Source organism: Pelophylax lessonae (genome assembly GCF_965119305.1).
Source record: "Pelophylax lessonae genome assembly, chromosome: 1".
NCBI classification, from domain to species: domain Eukaryota; kingdom Metazoa; phylum Chordata; class Amphibia; order Anura; family Ranidae; genus Pelophylax; species Pelophylax lessonae.
In genome coordinates this window covers 811,667,112-811,683,441 of record NC_138768.1, presented here as the reverse complement: position 1 = coordinate 811,683,441, position 16,330 = coordinate 811,667,112, and the positions used below count along the sequence as shown (strand labels likewise).

Here is a 16,330-nt window from a genome sequence, read left to right as displayed (position 1 = left end):
CTGGTTGTACCCAAGTCGATCAATAGATTGACTTGAGTGCAATCAGTCTGCCCATACAAGGTATGGATCTTGGCCGGTCCCTACTGAACCAGCCAATATTTGAGCGTTCATATGCTGGTTTTAAGTCCCAGACCACACCAGGTGAAGGTTGACTGAAGATAAATCACACCTGTAGGTAACCTCCTGAAACATCTCAAACTGATCTCAAATGCATGCTTAACGCACCTAAAAGGCAGTCGATACATGCCAGTAAACAAAGGCCCTTACTCTGCAAAACCATTCTCACTTTTTTAGAAGCTTGTTAGACCTTATCCAAGCTTCTGTTCTTCACAGAAATGTTAACACACAAGTGATCCAGAATGATTCATTATCTATCCAGTCTGGTGTGATCACAAAGATTTGTGTTTTACATAGTGATCCCCCCCCCTTTTCCCTTTTATAATGTGTTTATCCATAGCCATTCTCCTTGTCCATGATGCAGCAGAAGTCCAGTACACAACAGAGAAAGCTTGAGCTGAGGGATTATAGGAAAAGGTGGGATGGTGCCATTTTGGCTGTACAAATTGTGCTGACGGTTCGGTCTTTTTTGTCTTTCCAATTACAGGGTCGGCTGCCTGTGAAATGGATGGCTCCGGAAGCATTGTTTGACCGTGTCTACACTCACCAGAGTGATGTGTAAGCATTAGCTTAGCCCTTTATAAACACAAATGTACCAGTCTGGTCCTGGGCATATTGCAGACAGTACAAGGTCGTTGTTACTGAACAGACAGTGCATCAAAAACAGCGTGGGACTGGATGGAAACTTATCAGCAGGTTCCAATTGCCTTTGGTGCAGAAAACCCTTCTGTATTTTGTTCTTTAAAGTTTCTGAAAGCATAGACCAGCTTGTATTCTCCCCACAAGAGTGAGGCAACCTTCTTCTGTTGTTTTCCACTGATTGTTTAAATTTGGTTGGTTTTTACGTAGCAACACAGCCAATTTTCATCACTAAATAAATTTATACGTGGTTCCTTCATCGACGGGACACAGTGCTCCATAAATCATAACTACTGGGTTATATTGCCTCCTCCAGGAGTGGGACTAGGCAGAACAAAAACACCTCGCTTCGCCAATGGGCCATCCTTAGCTGGTATATAACCCCCCTCTCTGCTCTAGGTAATCATTTTTAAACTGTCTAGTCAGGAGAAGGGACCAAGGCTCCCGGCTAGGATCTCTGGTCCTAGCAATTTTTCCTCCTTCCTTGCATCTGTGTTTTTTTTTTTTCCTCTTGGGATATCTACAGTCAACGGCCGGGGAGCGCGTGCAGACCACACTAGGTCGGCTGCGACATAGCCTCACAGACAGAGGCTAGCCTCAAATTAAGGGTCACATAAGACTAGGCGTTGGTCTGAGTCGCAGAGGTCCCTTGGTCGACAGCTCCCCTACTTCAGTGGCGAGGATTCTGTCTGGAACATTACCCGCTCCATAAAAGGGTACGTACGGTCCCTCCTCTCTCCTTTTGGTGTTTTTTTGGGGTGGACGCAGGTAACCTCCAGGGACCGACAGACCTGCCTGCAGGTTTCCTCCTCCCATCCTTAAATTCCTCAGTGAGATGGGCTTCCCCCACTCCCTCCCCCCCCCCCCTGTCTGGACCTGGAGTCTAGTGGGGGTCCCAGGGCAGGGAATGCAGCGCAGACCCCGGGGGTCTCCCCCGCTTTCCCCACTCTGTAAGGGTCCTGGGATAGTGTATGTCCTGCCCTGATAGTCTGGAGGGGTCCCAGTGTAGGCAACCCCTAGGTGCATGCCCTTCTGTTTGCAGTGTGAGTATAGGGCAGGGGGGCCCCGGTGCAGAGTGCGCAGAGGAGTCTCCCATACCGTGTCTCCTACCTTCAGAGGGGGGGCCCCCGGCAAGGAGTGCAGCTTTGCAGAGGGCGCAGGAAAGATCCTGGCAGGATGCTTTAGCATCTGTAGCTAATGGCAGCCATGTTTCCTTAGTCTGGCTGGTCTCCATCTAGTGGCCATGTTTGTGTAGCCCAGTGATGTCATGGGGGCCATTTTCCCTTAGTCTGGCTAGTCTCCAGCTGGCGGCCATGTTTTTGTAGCCTGATGATGTCAGGGGGGTTGTGGTCAAGTGTGATCTATGACTGTGTGGGGTCAGTACCTTTATCGCGGTCCCACTGGGCTTTTTGTATTAATTCCACAGTAGTAAAGTTGGCGGCATACATGTGTTTTTAAACTTCCATTAATATGGAATTGGCTATTAATTCCTATTAAAAAATAGTAGATTTTTCTGTCTGAGAATGACAATCCAAAATGCACTTCAAAACTTGATGACTACTTTGAGGCAATATTATGAAGATTTGAGTAAGATTGGGGGAGTTGTACGTAAGCTGGGTCATGCTTGAAATCACAAAGCTTATGTCATGGAATTTGATTTGTAGCAGCTACAAGATTGCTATCGGGAATGTATTCGTTGCTAGTTAGAAATGAATTTCAGTTGGTGAACTGTCTTGTGTTGTAGGAATTCCAAGTGATTTTCAGTATTTTGGGCTGGTTACAGAAATGCCAGATTTAGTAGCTGCTCATGTCCTCCAATGCAACTGTTGATGACCATGGTACACCAGTGTTTTTGGAGCTGCTTAGATAAGCACTGTAATCAGCTGCAGCAGCAACTTAATCCAGCTACATATTACCAGGTAAAATAAGCAGAGCGATTCGTAGCTCCTACAAATTGCTTACAGTTTGTGGAGTGAAAATGGCACAAAAAACAAGGGTTAAAAAGATTGAATATAAATACCTCCTTCCCCCCTAACCACCTTTATTTTGTATGATTAAGCCCATCAGGTCAAACATGTCAGAGGGGCGGTCCTGAGGGCAGAACTATGTGCTGAAGCAAGCCCAACTTTGAGAAATCTAAAAATTCTCCCTTGCGGTGAGGCTGTGCAAGTGTTAACAGCTTGTTTATTCTAGGGGGTAAAACCACTTTTACTTTCCCAAACCTCCGCTCCCCTGGTACACAGCGCTCCTCTATGCTCTGGTGGTGGCCTGCACCTCAACATCATCATGTCTAATGCAGAGCTTTAGACCCATGGCGTCAGGACTTTAGAGCAATGCTGGGGAAGACCCTGCAAGAACCAGTCTAACAACATGGAGGAGCGGAGGATCAAGTAAGTAAATCACCCTTAGACCTAAGCAAGTGGTTAATCCTTGCATTGTAGGCACAGCCCCATTGCAAGGGAGAATTTTCAAGTTTCCCAGAGTTGGGCTTTAATCAGCCAACATGCTGCAGCCATATCCCGCCCCCAGGACCACCCCTCTGACGGTTCACCCAATGGGCCTAATTATACAGGATAAGGTGGTCAGGGGGATCAAGCAGCGATCACCGATGTGGCCACTGGCGACCTGTCATTATAGTGAACAGGTTGGCTAGATGCTGAGTCTCAGCAGGAATCTCTACTATTCACACCGGCCCTAATTGCCTGTCTGACTGTAGCCTTACACTTAGGCTACATGTACACACTGCTGCTGATAAACGGACGTTTAGGAGCAGTTGGGCGTTTTTTTTTTTTGTTTTTTTTAGCAGCCCCCTGAACTCTCCTCTGTTATGTTATCTGTCCATGTACATTGAGTTTTTAATGTCGTTTAGAGGCAGTTGCGTTTTAGAGGCATTTTCTTAAAAGCAAAAATATGCATTCAGGACGGAAGTTCATAGGCATTTGAAACGCCAAACACTGCTAGCAGCTTGCAAACGTGTCTAAACGCGATAGAAACGTGTAACGTTTGTAATAGGTAAATATTGATGACCATTTGGAATAGAGAGAGAGAGAGAGACCTCAGTACAAACGGTTTTCCTTTAGAAACCTTTTTGCAGATAACGTTGAAGAACGCCGATAAACATGGCATGTAAAAGTGGTCAAACGGACGTTTTTTTAACTTTGCTCACTAGCTGTCAAGTTCCAGCGTCCAGAAGAGGTTTTCAAATGTCCAGGGTACATTAGGCCTTAGACTGGCAAATTAGATATTCTGATGCCTTTGTGGGTTACAGATCAAATGTAGAAATGACGGAAGAAAACCGTTATAGTCCAATATGAAGGAAAGTTACTCTTGCCACCTGCAACCAAATGATTGGCTAAAATGTTTGATTTAGGGGGATAAATTGAGTTTACAGTTCTTGTGGAAACACCAACTTTTTTTGGGCTTCCCAGGATGATGTAGAGCAGGGATTCCCAAACTATGGCCCTGCAGTTGTTTAGGAACTACAATTCCCATCATGCCTAGTCATGTATGTGAATGTCAGCGTTTTACAATGCCTCATGGGATGTGTAGTTCTGCAACTGCTGCAGGGCCGTAGTTTGGGAATCCCTGGTGTAGAGGATATCCTACTAAGGACTTTCAGCGATGCTAGGAACAATTTATTGAGCTCCCTATTGGAAAAATGTAGTGACATCCACATAGAGCAGTTTGCAGCAGTATATAGACAAGCCTTGTTGGAGTATAGGCAATACTCCAACAAGGATTACAAAGTTGTCATACAGCTGAGCAACATCTTGGTTGTACAAAGCTCTCTGTGTTTCTGCATCAGAGAGAGAACAAAAATAATGGTTTTAACCCTAGCAAACATATTTTCTAACCAGTCCTGGAAAAATGACATCTGGCATCTGAATGGCCATTGTAGACAAACACATTTCTTTTTCCTCTGTAGTTTTCTGCTGTCATTATATATTTTTTTCACATATGTCTGCATTGCTATTGTGAGCAGCTCGGTCAGCATAAAACTGTTATTGTGGTCTCGCCACTCCAGCCTCTGTATAATGAAATATTCAGGAGCCGTCTTATCTCTAATTATTTTTCATTGACTCGACTTTCGGTGGCTGTACTCGAAAGGTCGGTATCACTTTGCTCCATTCATGCCTCGAGGTGCTGTATTGCAGCAAGCCAGTTTGTGCATGAATAATTCGATTTGTTCCATTCAAAAACTCTGTAGAAGTTCCAACAAAGAAGGAATGGAGGTAATGGATGAGCTGTCACTTGTCTGATTAAATGCTCGTTTCAGTGTTAGAGGCCGGGTCCAGCTATTTTTTTTTTTTTTCTCTATTTAGAGATCTATGAGTAACTAGTAAAATGGCCCAGGCAATTACTTTTACCAGTGTTAGGTATGCATGGCTGCTCATAAATACGCTCAACCTTCCTTTGCAACAATAAGCGAGGGAGGAGTGACCCGTGTGAATATTAAAATCTTTACATCTTCATTTGCAGATGGTCGTTTGGAGTGCTTCTGTGGGAGATCTTTACTTTAGGGGGCTCTCCGTACCCCGGGATCCCAGTAGAAGAATTATTTAAGCTTTTGAAAGAGGGTCATCGGATGGACAAGCCAGCCAATTGCACACATGAGCTGTAAGTTCACTGGACTATAAGTTCAATTGAAGTCCAGACAGTTTTTTGTTTTCTTTTGGATAGTGTGGGGAAGAGTTAAAGTATAACTGAAGGCAAGACTTTTTTTTTTTTTTTTTTTTTAGTTTTGGATTGTGGAGAAGAATTAGAACACATGCCAGTTTTTATTGCTGTCCGTGTCCCATTAGGGAGATTCACTCTCTATTTCTCCTGTTTACTATTATCATTGAAAGTAAAAGAAATTCCCAAATTTTGGGCTGTCCTCAGAAAAGTAAAATCATCTATTGGAGTTTCCTAGTTTTGGTGACCTTGGAGTCCCCAAGAAATTCCCTCAATTTGCAGGGGTTTCCTTTCAATTTCTGTTTGGCCATGGGGCAGGAAGTGGAGGAAAATCCCGGAAATGGGACACAGATGGCAAACAAAAGAAAAATCTGACAGGGGTATATCCCTTCCTTGCGCTATCCAAAATGGGGAAAAAAAAAAAGTTTTACCTATGGTTCTACTTCAACATATCTGTTAGGTTTTTTCTCCTGTCTGTGATCCATAAGGGAGATTTTGCCTCACTTCCTGTCCCTGTGTCACCAGGACAATCGATGGGTAAAGTGGTTGCAACAGAACAGGAAGGCAGAGGCAAAAATAAAATCAGTGTTTGATGTTCGAACACTTCTCAACTCAACTAAAATGTGTGTGTCTGTGTGTTTTTGATCTGTGTCACCACAGAGAGGTTTCCAGTCATTGCCTTTCCTGATAGGAATTGATGGGAAATCTCCCTGACAAAAGACTGCAACCCTTGTTTAGCTCTAGTCCAACAAAATATTTTTTTTTTGAACTTTGATTTGCCAGATCAGTCCATCCAAATTATTTATTTAATATTTATTACAGATATTTATTTAGCGCCATCAATTTACGCAACACTTTTTACATATACAGTATCAAAAGTGAGTACACCCCTCACATTTTTGTAAATATTATATCTTTTCATGTGACAACACTGAAGAAATGACACTTTGCTACAATGTAAAGTAGTGAGTGTACAGCTTGTATAACAGTGTACATTTGCTGTCCCCTCAAAATAACTCAACACAGCCATTAATTTCTAAACCGCTGGCAACAAAAGTGAGTACACCCCTAAGTGAAAATGTCCAAATTGGGCCCAATTAGCCATTTTCCCTGCCCAGTGTCATGTGACTCGTTAGTGTTACAAGGTCTCAGGTGTGAATGGGAAGCAGGTGTGTTAAATTTAGTGTTATCGCTCTCTCGCTCATACTGGTCACTGGACGTTTAATATGGCACCTCATGGCAAAGAACTCTCTGAGGATCTGAAAAAAAGAATTGTTGCACTACATAAAGATGGCCTAGGCTATAAGAAGATTGACAAGACCCTGAAACTGAGCTGCAGCACGATGGCCAAGACCATACAGCAGTTTACCAGGACAGGTTCCACTCAGAACAGGCCTCGCCATGGTCGACCAAAGAAGTTGCGTGCACGTGCTCAGCGTCATAGACAGAGGTTGTATTTGGGAAATAGACGTATGAGTGCTGCCAGCATTGCTGAAGAGGTTGAGGGGAGGGGGATCTCCCGGATCTAAAATCTATTGAGCATCTGTGGGGCATCCTCAAATGGAAGGTGGAGGAGTGCAAGGTCTCTAACATCCACCAGCTCCGTGATGTCTTCCTGGAAAAGTGGAAGAGGACTCCAGTGGCAACATGTGAAGCTCTGGTGAACTCCATGCCAAAGAAGGTTAAGGCAGTGCTGGAAAATAATTGCGGCCACACAAAATATTGACACTTTGGGCCCAATTTGGACATTTTTCTCTTAGGGGTGTACTCACTTTTGTTGCCAGCGAGTTTAGACATTAATGGCTGTGTGTTGAGTTATTTTGAGGGGACAACAAGTCTACACTGTTATACAAGCTGTACACTCACTACTTTACATTGTAGCAAAGTGTCATTTCTTCAGTGTTGTCTCATTTAAAAAGATTTTTTGCGAGATACTGTATATTGTGCATTCACATCAGTCCCTGCCCTCAGGGAGCTTCCAATCTAAGGTCTCTAACTCCCATTCATACATACACATATTGGGGCCAATTTAGACCTACCAGCATGTCTTTGGAGTGTGGGAGAAAACCCTGGAGTTCCTGGAGGAAACCCACGCAGGCACAGGGTGGACATCCAAACTCCAGGCAGGTAGTGCCGTGGTATGGAATCGAACCAACGACCCTAGTGGTGTTAGGCTGAACAGCTAACCACTTAGACAATTATAATTTCAGTTTTTGGTAGATGTTGGAAAGAGGATATTTCAGGTTTTGGTAGATCATGGAAAGTAAAACCTTTCCAGTTACTCTCTGGGACTCTGCTGGGTTCTCTTTGCCAAGTTCCTGGGCCTGCACATCTGCTCTTAGTTATGAGGGGTTCCCACCATCCTTGTGCCAGATTCCCAGGTCTGTACACCTGCTGTGCCAATTATGACAGGCTCTCACTTTTTGTTGTTGATATATTGGAGATTGAACACAAAAAAGGTTGTGGCAGCCGAGATGAGAATTATGGCAGGGAGAGCTCACTATTGGAGTATTCAAAGCATAAGCGAAAATGTAAAAGTAAATGTTAGAATAACTGTTTACATGCATACAACATAAAATATGTTCAGACACAGCTGTGCCCTATTTTTCATTTTCTGCAATTCGCAGCAGAACACTTATGCTGCTAAACACAGCTGTGTGAATGGACCCATAGACTAGTATACAGATGCATTCAAACTATACGCTGTACGCAGCAAATATTAAGTCATCAATGTGATTGATTCCTTAATGTAAATGCAAAGAAAGCCCAAACCACCCAAACATGTTAAAGTCTGAGGTTTCATCCAGAGGACTCAGAAAATGCTTTTGCTACAATGGGGAGAAAGACAAAGATTATTGCATTTCCCTTTGGTTTACCAAAATATGTAAATAAAAAGGTCAGTTCACTCTTCATGGAAAAAAAAAATGTATGTATAGCTAAATACTACTGATTACTTCTAACCATACCCAGAGTGACCATACTGTCCTTTCAATAATCTGTAATTAGCCCTCTGAGCTGATAGGCATCCTGGACAAATGCAGCATAGAATTTTTGGGGTTGGCTGACATTTGTATGTTAGAGCTTAGCCACTGACGGCCTTTGTTTTGGCAGGTATATGATAATGAGAGAGTGCTGGCATGCGGTACCATCACAAAGACCCACCTTCAAGCAGCTCGTTGAAGACCTTGACCGCACCCTTACTGTAACTTCTACTGATGTAAGTAATTATCGCTACTTTTATGGACTTTTTCTAGTTTAAGAAGGTCAGAGTTTCATGTTTAAAAAAAAAAAAAACGAAGCTAACCTAAATGATATAGTGGCACTGCTTGGCAGGCACAACGCCTGCTCACATTACTCTGTACTGAGTGTGCAGATCAGAAATTCTGACTCTTTATTCTGCTTGTTCTGGGACCTTCAGTCAAAGTAATTAAGACAGAGAACAGCAGATTTTGGGGTCATTGGCAGTGGGAGCGGCTGCATTTCTCCCAGTACAACTTTCCTTTATAAGCCATGTTAGACCACCCTAAATGTATTATTTGCATGCATATATATTTGTAGAAAGAGGCGGTGACAAGGTGCGCTTTTTGCTGCCTATGACAACAATAGTGTCAGTGTGCGAGTCCGACGCCCTTACCTACAATCATGAACAACACACTACTGTACAGTCTGTGTGCCGACATCTCCGCCAATTAGCCTTGCTCCGTTTCCACAGCATTACTCCCCTTTAAAAGAAAAACCTACAAGCCCCATTTGTCTGGTGGCGTGCTGCAGGACTCCGTGTTCAGATTCCCCAGACTCTGCTACACAAAGGCTCACTGTGCTAGTGGCAGGGACACCTTGTTTTCTTACCCTTAATTGGAGCAATTTGTGTGAAACGAATGACGTGACTCTGAAATGTGCAATCTCCATTACTGCCTCTGAGTGATTAGTGCCTATTGATCGTAGTTCTCTGCACTCTCTGGTGGAATCACAGCAATTCCCCTTATTCTTAGAAATAAAGTTACAATTCTGACGTGAATGCATCACATTTGGCATTAAATTGGTCAAGTTTGTGTGTGTTTTGCATTTTTTGGTTTCTTTATCTCCCTCCCACCCCCTTAAAAAATAGGCAGGTTTAACAAACCGCAATCAATAGTTATGTAAAAAAAAAAAAAAAAGTATGTGTATGTAAAAAAAAAAAAAAAAAAAAAAGCTTTAACCCTCCCACTGCTTCTAAAAGTGATCCAGTGGCTAATCAGCTTCTTGAAATGCTTTTATCTAAAGGAGAACCGCCAGCTGAAAAAAAAACCCTGGTAAACCACTTCAATCCCGTAACGGTAAATGTACATTACGGGGTCTTGAAGTGGTTTTAGAGCCAACGCTTTTACTTAAAGCCACATTATTTAATCTTCCCTCACTTCTCCTGGAAACACAACAGGAAGTGGGAGGAAATCTTTCCAAAATGAGATTTGCCCTCTTAGAGAGTGCTCACTGGAACCATTGTCCCCTATGGAAGATATCCCTTCTGTTCCTCTTCTGTAGACCAGCCTAAAGAAGCATTTCTCTGAAATGTTCAAAGCTTGGGATATTTATTATAACCAAACCCTGCTTTAAACTTCTCCACAACTTTATCCCTGACCTGTCTGGTGTGTTCCTTGGCCTTCATAATGCTGTTTGTTCACTAAGGTTCTCTAACAAACCTCTGAGGGTTTCACAGAACAGCTGTATTTAATACTGAGATTAAATTACGCACAGGTGGACTCTATTTACTAATTTGGTGACTTCTGAAGGCAATTGGTTCCACTAGATTTTAATTAGAGGTATCAGAGTAAGGCCCCTTTCACACATACAGTCCGTTCAGTTCATCAGTTCACTCACGTCAAATGTATCAGTTTTTCATCCGTTTTTCATCAGTTTTTCATCCGTTTTTCGTCAGTTGTCATCAGTTTTTCATCCGTTTTTCGTCAGTTGTTATCCGTTTTTCATCCGTTTTTCATCAGTTGTTATCCGTTTTTCATCCGGTTTTCATCCGTTGTCATCAGTTGACATCAGTTTTTCATCCGTTGTCATCAGTTGACATCAGTTTTTCATCCGTTGTCATCCGTTTTTCGTCCGATCCGTTTTTTTGACGGATGAAAAATAGGGCATTCATCCGTTCAAAAAAACGGACATTGACGGAAGTGGATGAAAACGGATGTTAACTGATGATCATCAGTTGTCATCCGTTTTTACATAGAGATGCATTGATGTCCGTTTTTCATCCGTCAACGGATGGATGAAAAACGGACAAACGGACAGCATGTGTGAAAGGGGCCTAAAGGGGGCCGAATACAAATGCACGCCACACTTTTCACATATTTATTTGAAAAAAAAAATTGAAAACCTTTTATCATCTTCCTTCCACTTCACAATTCTGTGTAAATGTATAAGGTAATCCAATGCGTGAATCCCAAATCAATCCTATACAATAAAATTTCAAATGCTCATGGGACTTTATATGAGGTACAGCACAGACAACAATATAAAGAGGTATTATTGTAATAGGACAATTATGGTTAAGACTAGGGATAGACCGATAGGGATTTTTCAGGGCCAATACCGATATTTTGGTCACAACGTATCGGTATCGGCCGATATTGGCCAAAAACTTGTACATTTTAAAGTTTTAAAAAAAATAAAGACAATTTTTGACACAAATCTGGTACTGAACATGTTAATTCTTGTTGAATGCTTAATGCCTGGCTTGCTGGCGCCCTGTAGTGGGTGGGTGGCTGGCACCCTGTAATGGGTGGGTGGCTGGCTGGCACCCTGTAGTGGGTGAGTGGCTGGCTTTCTGGCACCCTGTAGTGGGTGGGTGGGTGGCTGGCACCCTGTAATGGGTGGGTGGCTTGCTGGCACCCTGTAGTGGGTGAGTGGCTGGCTTTCTGGCACCCTGTAGTGGGTGCCTGGCTTTCTGGCACCCTGTGGTGGGTAGCTGGCTTTCTGGCACCCTGTGGTGTATTACTGGCTGGCTGGTACCCTGTGGTGGGTGGCTTGTACAGGGCCTGTGGGTGGCTAGCTGGCTGGAAACCCTGTCTGTGGGTGGCTGGCTGGCACCCTGTCTGTGGGTGGCTGGCTGGCTGGCACCCTGTCTGTGGGTGGCTGGCTGGCTGGCACCCTGTCTGTGGGTGGCTGGCTGGCTGGCACCCTGTCTGTGGGTGGCTGGCACAGGGGCTGTGGGTGGGTGGCTGGCTGGCACAGGGCCTGTGGGTGGGTGGCTGGCTGGTACAGAGCTTTGTGTTGGCTGGCTGGCTCGCTGGTACAGGGCCTGTGGGTGGGTGGCTGGCTGGCTGGCACAGGGCCTGTGGATGTGGGTGGCTGGCTGGCACCGGGCTGCTGTGGGTGGGTGTGTGGCTGTGATACACTCCCGCGAGACTAGTCCCGACTCCAGACGAGGCTGTCCAAGACGAGGGAGGCGGCCTAAGAAGTCAGAATGACGTCACAAAAATATCAGCCAGTTCCGGGGGCCAATACCGATATATCGGGGAAAGTTCATATCGGCCTTGCTGATAATCGGTCTATCCCTAGTTAAGACATGCCTCAATAAAATAAACTAGCTGATCTACTTTAATTAGAGCTCTGTAATTAATACACAAATTTAAATGTAAATTCCATCAAGTTGGAATGTAATGCCAAAATCAAGCACATCCCAATTCTCAAAGCATTTTGTGAATCGAGTTCACTTCCGCAGGAGTAGATGCTATTAATATGGCATCTGTAGATAAAAAAACAAATGTCTTCCTAATTTTAGAAAAAGAAAATAATACCCTGTTGAAGTGTCTCACTATGGCAACTTATTCAGGTAATAAGGGCAGTCGAGTGCATGTGTTCCAAGAAAGAACCTGATGTGCACTAGAATAAAAAATATCACACAAAACTACAATTCTGCTTTTACTTAAGCTGTTTTTTTAATTTATTATTTTTTAGTATTTTTGTATCCCAATAATTGAAGTGACTGTTATAACAGATTTTTTTTCTCTCTCTATTTCAGGAGTATCTTGACCTTTCTGTGCCATTTGAACAGTATTCACCAGTGTGCCAGGACAGTCACAGCACTTGTTCATCAGGAGATGATTCAGTCTTTGCACATGACATTCTTCCCGACGAGCCGTGTCTTCCCAAGCACCAGCAATACAGTGGCATCATTAGAACATGACTTTCACCTGGACACACACACAGGAAAGAAGGAATGTAGACTTTGAGGCATATGGACAGGCCCGCCCAGTCGTGATACTTGCTGTACACTAAAGTCAAGAAGCACTGTTTGGCCTGAAGGAACTGCCATGATACAGAGAGAGAGAAATATATGAAAATATATATATATATATTTGAGAAGGATGTTAACATTAGGGGCCCAGCTATGGGACCTCTAGTGATCTGCCAATGAGCAAACCAATCTGTGCCTGCAATATTAGGAGAAAATTGAATGTGTACAAATACGCTATGCCTGTAAAGATTGTAAACTTTTTATGCAGTTGGATTTTTTTTTTTTTTTTTTTGGAGGAGATCTAAAATGCAGCTCTGCTTGCAGGAAACTGAAGGCTTGTTATACACGGAGATGGAAATTAGTATGAATTGTCACTTATTACACAACTGTTAGGTCAGTGCAACTCTTTGGAATCTTTATTTCTTTGGACATTTTACATTATGCCCCATATCTGCATACTTCTAACATGGTAGGTGCAAAAACCCATTGCAACCAATCAGAAATCAGTTTTCATCCAACTCCTTTTTTTAGCAACGCGTAAAAGAAAGTCTGTAACCATTAAGGCAAATCCATTTTTCCTAATGCTATTGAGGATTTTCACAAACACATTTACAGAATTGGAGACAACAGTTGTGTTCATTTAGTGCAACCATTTCAGGTAACAGTACATTTGTGTTACCGGTTATTTATTTTTTCATTTCCCTTTTCTTTTTCTGATGGAAAAAAGATGGATTATCCGGGGCTCACGTTATTTCTTTTTTTACGTTCTATTTTTGTTACATTTTTCTCTATTTTTATTTAAATTATTTAATAATTATTCTGAAGAGAACTCTTTTTTTTTTTTTTTTTTCTCAGATTTATATATTTGTTTCTTTTTTTGTTAGATATCAATAGTTTCAGATACCTGAAAGCAGAGCATGCCATCTACTTCAAAACTTTTTTTTTTTTTTTTTTTTTTTAATGCAGAATACAGTGTAAATAAGCAATAAAGTACATAATGTATATAAAACTGAAAATTGAATATTATATAAATATATATATATATATAAATCTAAAAAAAAATACTAATATACTCACAGCCATCTATTCGGAGAGAAAAATCTTATCTCACAGTTACACATTGCAGTCTAGGATAACACTGATCTAGTCATATATAAATTTATTTTCACAAATTTATTTTTTAAAAAAATATTTGTTTACCCTGTATATTTGTAAAGTTATTTATAGACTTTATTAACCTCCTGTTTTTGTTTTTTTTTTACTTGCATAGTTATAGCTTTACTGTACACGTTTTACACTCACAGATTATATGTTTTAACTTATTAACAGACCATAAATTTTACTCATTTTTTTCTTTGTAAGGTTTACTCAGAAAATCCTGAACATGTAAAAAATGTATAGTCCTTTAATTAGTTGCATCATATGGTTGTATGTATATATTTGCTGTTTGGCAGAAGAACACAGCACAAACTGGCAAGGATCCTATTTACAAGTTTTTTTTTTTTTTTTTTTTTAAAAAGTACTTTAATTTATATTTATCAAATTTCTACCTTCATGTATCGTGAAAAACATGGCTACATCTTTATTGTCAAAGGAGGAGCGCTTGCAGGCCATAAGAAAGTGACCAGGCGAAGACTTGTGTGCTGTATGAAATACCCACGTGACCATTATGGAATATTTTTGCATCTCTTCAGTAAATTACTATTTAGGTTTTAAGTTCTCAACTTTCTTGAGTAACCTCAAAAAGGTCATGAAGAAAATCCTCTGGCATCAACCTGTTGACAGTATTTATTTTGTTTATCCTGGACTGCATTAAGAAAACAGATTTTTTACTATATTGCAATAAACAAAATTCTCTAAATTAAGTATTAAAAGTATTTGTTTAAATATATTTTCTTTCACCTGTTTACCCACCTCTAATGTGAAGATTTTTGTCTTGCTTTTGTTTTATAAATAGCCAATGAACACTTGATTTTTTCCCATTTTTTTTTCTAGTAACCTATAAAAGATTGCCAATACATTTATATATGAAATAATATTTCCAAAGCATTTTTTTTTTTTTGTTTTTTTAGTGAGCACACTTTTGGCAGATTTGGCTACTTATATCACAACTGACGTTTTTTTTAATTATTAATTTATTATTGTTTATTATTATTATTTTTTTTTTATTGCTGCTCATACATTGGAAAAAGTGTAGCAGGCACCATGGTTTGCCATCTTTCTCATTTACCTTAAGTAAATACTGAGCACTCACGCACTGTGGAAGATTTGAAAACTCATAAAATGTGTGAGTTTTCTGCCATACATATGGAAAATATTGTACATTTTTTTTTTTTTTTAATAAATTTAAAAAGAGTGGTATTTTCTTACAAATGTCTGCTAATTATGTACATTCCAGTGCTTAACACTTCTCTTTTTTTTCCCCCGCAGTAAGGTACAAAATTTGCGCATGGGTTGAAATCTCACTAGAAATTATATATATTATATATATAATTTATTGAGTTTTTACAAGATGTATCTGTTGTAGACATTGAATTAACGTTTTTTCTTATTGAACGCTTATATAGTTTTATAGCAAGAATGATCTTTAAGAGCTAAATTGAAGTTGACTTTTTCCTACATTTTGTACTGCTGATTTGGCATTCCACAGGTTTTCATGTGGTAGTTGGGTTTTGTTAGGGAATGGTTTGGTTTGATTTCTTGACAATTGATACCTGACCTGTGCTGCTGTAGAGGAGGTGGACACCAGAATAACTACCCTTCTGCTCTTTTGTTAATTTTTTCAAACATAACTTTTACCAAAACAATAAAGACAAAAAATGACTTGTTAATGTGTTGGCATTTTTATCTTACAATTTTCATTGCTCAATCAAAAAACACAAATTATTATATGTCACATAACATGTTGCTGTATGCAGTTGTTTGCAATTAGCTGGTCAAATTATGTGTTCTGATTTTCTTTCACAAGCGTTTTATTGGATTTTTGGAAATCTACAAAATGCATAATGGGAACACTCAGCCAATAGTACAGATAACAGATCCCTGTCATAATATACCTATACATCAGTAAGCTGATTTTCTAATGGATGACTTACCAAGACTTCTTAAGGGAGCCAACTTATATGTATCTTTTTTTAGATATGGAAGACTCTATATAAAAAATATAGAAAACACCAAATGTGCAATGCAAGGTGCAAAACGAATATTTCTAGTTTTCTACAAGAAGAAAAAGATTCCTACATTACATATTTGTATATCCATAGAAAAATTCCACTGGGAGGTGGGACTTTAAGGGCAATGGTCAGGACTTGAGTATACCATGAGTATAAATGGTTTATTTAACATATATGATACAGAATATAATTGACAAACAAATGAAAAGAAGAAAGCATGGCATTAAAAATTGGTGGCCATAAATACGTCTCATGTATTGGGAATGACTGAGATGTCCAGAGGAGACCATTCCCAATACATGAGACGTATTTATGGCCACCAATTTTTAATGCCATGCTTTATTCTTTTCATTTGTTTGTCAATTATATTCTGTATCATATATGTTAAATAAACCATTTATACTCATGGTATATTCAAGTCCTGGCCATTGCCTTTAAAGTCCCACCTCCCAGGGGAATTTTTTTATGGATTTATCATACAGGGATGTTGGCAATTCCCAGG

At 40.7% G+C, this 16,330-nt stretch overlaps 1 protein-coding gene across 3 annotated transcripts in view; it reads left to right on the top strand.

Moving 5' to 3' along the window:
* The window catches only part of FGFR3 (fibroblast growth factor receptor 3), a 147,667-nt gene extending 134,911 nt beyond the window's left edge, over positions 1-12,756 (top strand). For all 3 annotated transcript variants that reach the window (XM_082265535.1, XM_082265534.1, XM_082265533.1), the window contains exons 14-17: positions 605-675; positions 5,236-5,373; positions 8,542-8,647; positions 12,440-12,756. In XM_082265535.1, coding sequence (XP_082121661.1) covers positions 605-675; positions 5,236-5,373; positions 8,542-8,647; positions 12,440-12,604 — 480 coding nt within the window. In that variant the 3' untranslated portion in view covers positions 12,605-12,756. The remainder of the gene's footprint in view (positions 1-604; positions 676-5,235; positions 5,374-8,541; positions 8,648-12,439) is intronic.
* The last annotated feature ends 3,574 nt before the right edge of the window (positions 12,757-16,330 follow it).